This window comes from Quercus suber, unplaced genomic scaffold, assembly GCF_002906115.3.
Source record: "Quercus suber isolate HL8 unplaced genomic scaffold, Cork oak 2.0 scaffold_593, whole genome shotgun sequence".
NCBI classification, from domain to species: Eukaryota; Viridiplantae; Streptophyta; class Magnoliopsida; order Fagales; family Fagaceae; genus Quercus; species Quercus suber.
In genome coordinates, this window is record NW_027070038.1 from 358,329 (window position 1) to 362,450 (window position 4,122).

A 4,122-nucleotide genomic window follows, 5' to 3' on the forward strand; every position below is an offset into this window, starting at 1 on the left:
TGAATAGTATTAAAAATAAGCTGAATAGTAAAATAAGTTAATAAAATTAATCATACCAAATGGACAAATCATATTGATCATAAAGGCTATAGTGACATTTCACTTAGCTAACGTGGGACGAGGCTAACCAAGCTTGAAGTGAAGTGGTGAAGAAACTAAGTAGAACTGTAGAAGTGGGATAGGTAACATTTTCCAAAGGTGATATGAATGAAGAGTGGTGTTCGGTTGTTGACATTTGGGGCACAGCTGATAATGATTCATGGGACATTCGAATTGGCAAATGATGCAAATTGGGTTAGAAGTAGATTTTGATAGCATTTCCAAATGAAATGTTTGGTGTTTTTAGTACTTATTAAGAATGTTGAGTTTCCAAATCCAGTTCCACCCAAGGACATTATGATTAGGGGGATCAATTGATAAAGGAAACTATTAGCATCTTTGACAGAGCACTTACCATCATGGCGAAATTTGAGCATCACATGTGTGGTTACTAGTAGATGTAGGAAGGGCCCAAATCAATTCTTTGATATTGCAGGAGGAATGGAGAACGATATGGAAGATAAATCCCAATTAGTCCCATTAGAAATACCTGATAATTTTAAGTTGAACTCTCGTTCGGTCAATGTGCTTATAAACTTATTTTTTAATGGTCCACTAGGCAACCAATTATCCATTCAGAAATGAATTATGTCACCTATTCCTCAAGAAAATTTATTCCCACCAAAATAGCCTTCCAGATACTATTTGGTGAGAAAACTGAAATGCAAGAAGAAGTTAGAAAAAATATCCATCGATCAAAAGTTGTGTCCAAGGACTATTCGGGAAGAGAGTTTATAGACAAAAAAATTTTGAAATCCACTGATGTGGCAAATTGTTAGTAGTAGATAAAAATGTGATACCGGTAGTGGGTCAAAATAAAAATCAGGCAAAGTTTACCAACTTAACTATTATGAAAAATCATTCGAAAATATTTACATTTTTCAAAATACATCATTATATAAAAACCCTTTCAAACCAATATTTTATGAGCATGTCTGACATACATACGCTTGTCCACATGTATGTCACAAAGGCAAGTGTCATTCCCTTAAGGGTCTTTTATTTTATTGGTTAACAACCATAACCCTAATTTGTTCCCCATTCTTCACAAATTTATTCGATCTGTTTTTTTTTTTTTTTTTTGGTTTGTGAGCTTGTATTTGAATTACCCTTTTTTAACTGGTCTCTTAATATTATTTGTTTATGTACAGTTATTCAAAACCCTAATTTTTATTATATTTATAAATTGTAATTATAATTTTGTCGATTTTCAATAAATAAGGATTATAAACTTCTAAAAATAAAAGTGTTGTCCTTATATTTGAAAAAAGAAAAGGAAAAGGAAGCCTTCTAACTTCTAAGAGAGGGGGAAAAAAATCCAAAACTAGTGGCCTGTTGACCATTGGATAAGCGCTTGAGGCATTGGGCCTTCTTCTAGGCTTGAAGAACCCAAAGTTAGTGGCCCATTGACAATTTAATCAAGCCTGTTGGTAGTCCATTATGGTTCTAAAATGGCACCACCCGACTTAGAGGACGACGCTCCGTTAAATATCATTCTCCTCATATTTACATATTTAGTAATATCAGAAAAAATGGATAAAAAAATATTTATGACCAATGAAAAACCTATTAAAAGAATAACTAATTTTTTAGAAAGTATTTTCTGCTAAAATTTCTTGAAAAACAAATTTATCTTACATCAAACTAAATAAGGAAAGTCAAAAAGATAATTTTCTAACTAATTTCTAAGGTCTATATCAAATATAGAAAAATAAGATATTTATTTCCAAAAATACTTTAAAAAAAAGACCCATTTTTCATAAGAATTTGTGTGTGTGTGTGTGTGTGTGTGTGTGTGTGTGGATAAGATAAGAGAAGAATGTTAAGTTAAAGAGAAACAGAGAGCACACCATAAACCTCGCTGGCTGCAATTGAATTCCCATAGAAGGGAAATCCAGAATTTTAGGTAAATCAAATGATAACATCTGATCTAACAAGACTAAAGAAAAGAAAATAAATAAATAAAATTAAATATAATGGAAAGACACGGTTAAGCAACCGTGTAGTTCCATTTGAAGTCAAACTCTTCGCATTCAAACGCCCCAAAGTCATTCTTGGTATCCAACCCCGTTGTTTATTTAATTGTACTTCTTCTAGAAAAAGGTAGAGCCCCATGAGTCACGAGTCATGACACAGCACACCCCTCAATCCTTTTTCGTCTGCTGTAAATGGCGGTCAGATCCAAATGCTATAGCAATATATATCACTTCCAAATCCAATACTCACACCAGAAATTCCCACAAATTCGATTAGTTTGTATTATTATTCTTTAGCTTTGATAAAGATGAACAACAACAACAACACCAACACCGAATCACGACCTCTATACCCCACCTTATCCGCAGTACCTGAAACAAATCCTTTTTACGAAGAAGAATCATCATCCTCATCTCAAAAAAAGCAAGATACACAGCCTCATGAATTAGATCCGTCATCATACTCATCTCCAAAAAAACAAGATGCACAGCCTCATGAATTAGCTCCATCATCCTCATCTCCACAACCGCGTGATCATGAAAATGCAGAGAAATGGGGTACTCATGTCATGGGGCAGCCTGCTATTCCCACATGTCATCCAGACAACAAGAAAGCAGCTTTATGGGGTGCTGGTGATGAAGCTCACAACCTCCATCACCCTTACCTCCAGTTCGACCCAATTGAAAAGTCAAGCAACAGTCCAATGGAATCCATTCTCCATAAGTTCAACTCTTGGAGCCACAAGGCTGAAACCATGGCCCACAACATCTGGCACAACCGTATGATCAAATTTCATGCTTGTTTTTATTTATTTATTCATTTAGCTAAATGAAAAATGGATCTCTGCTATTGACTCATCGATCTTACATATACTACGTGACGAAAATGATTATTAGCACGTGTACCACGATGGGCCTATCGTCATGGACAGAACACATTCGTTTATGGCACCTCTTCATTTTGCATAACAATATGCCTAATTTATCATCTATTTCTATTAACATGATGTTGATGTTTAACAGTTAAAACCAACTCATCTGTACATGAGGCTGCGTGGGGAAAGATGAACCTTACTGCTAAAGCAATCACAGGAGGTGGGTTTGAAGCTTTCTACAAGCAGATATTCACTACCTATCCAAATGAGAAGCTGAAGAAGTCGTTTGCCTCTTATCTTTCAACCTCAACTGGACCAGTTGCTGGAACTCTGTATCTTTCCAATATTCATGTAGCTTTCTGCAGTGACCGACCCTTGTCATTCACTGCACCATCTGGCCAGGAAACATGGAGCTACTACAAGGTAAAAATTTAATTTTGTAAACATACACAAAACATGTAATTTCCTTGCAATTATATTGATGATGTTGTCTGGAACAGGTTATTGTACCTTTGGGCAAGATTGGCACCATCAACCCTGTAACCATGAAGGATAATCCATCCGAAAAGTACATCCAGATTGTTACAGTTGATGGGCATGATTTTTGGTTTATGGGTTTCGTTAATTATGATAAAGCATCTAAGAATCTCTCAGAAGGTATCTCCAATTTTGTTGTATCTGGGATAGCAGTAAAACCAGTGGATGAAGGACAGAAGAGTGACTATCATGGCTGAATTCTTCACTTTCCTTGAGGAATTTCTCACTTGTGTACCTTCGTGTCTTTCTCTAGCGTGAGAGAGTACCGTTACTCATTTCAGTAATTTTTTTTATTTTCTTTTTGATAATAAGCATTGGTTCATAGATTGTAAACTTTTTTGAATAAGGATGTGCTTCTATTGTCGTGCTTATTTTTCTTTTTCATTCAAAATCTTATGTTGGACTGCTGGTAATGCTGGTAAATCTAAAGCAGATAATTAGTAAAAGTCCTGATCAGAAGAGGCTGCAAAGACCCAAAAAACACAAAACCATTCACTACCATGCTAATCCTTCTTACACACCTTTTGGTGTCACAAAGCAATACTTTGAATTCGAACCAGGACAAAGAGCGAACACAAATTGGTCATTATTAGTCATAAATTATTTATTGCAGTGAAAATTTGGTCCGACTCCAT

The 4,122-nt window shown here is 35.2% G+C and overlaps 1 protein-coding gene across 1 annotated transcript; it reads left to right on the forward strand.

Annotated features, from left to right (window-relative positions):
* The first annotated feature begins 2,093 nt into the window (after positions 1–2,093).
* LOC112035023 (GEM-like protein 5) lies at positions 2,094–3,858 on the forward strand. The gene is made up of 3 exons (XM_024067852.2): positions 2,094–2,855; positions 3,099–3,373; positions 3,451–3,858. Exons 1-3 carry the CDS (start codon positions 2,384–2,386, stop codon positions 3,682–3,684), a joined length of 981 nt encoding a protein of 326 aa, XP_023923620.1. The 5' UTR covers positions 2,094–2,383; the 3' UTR covers positions 3,685–3,858.
* The last annotated feature ends 264 nt before the right edge of the window (positions 3,859–4,122 follow it).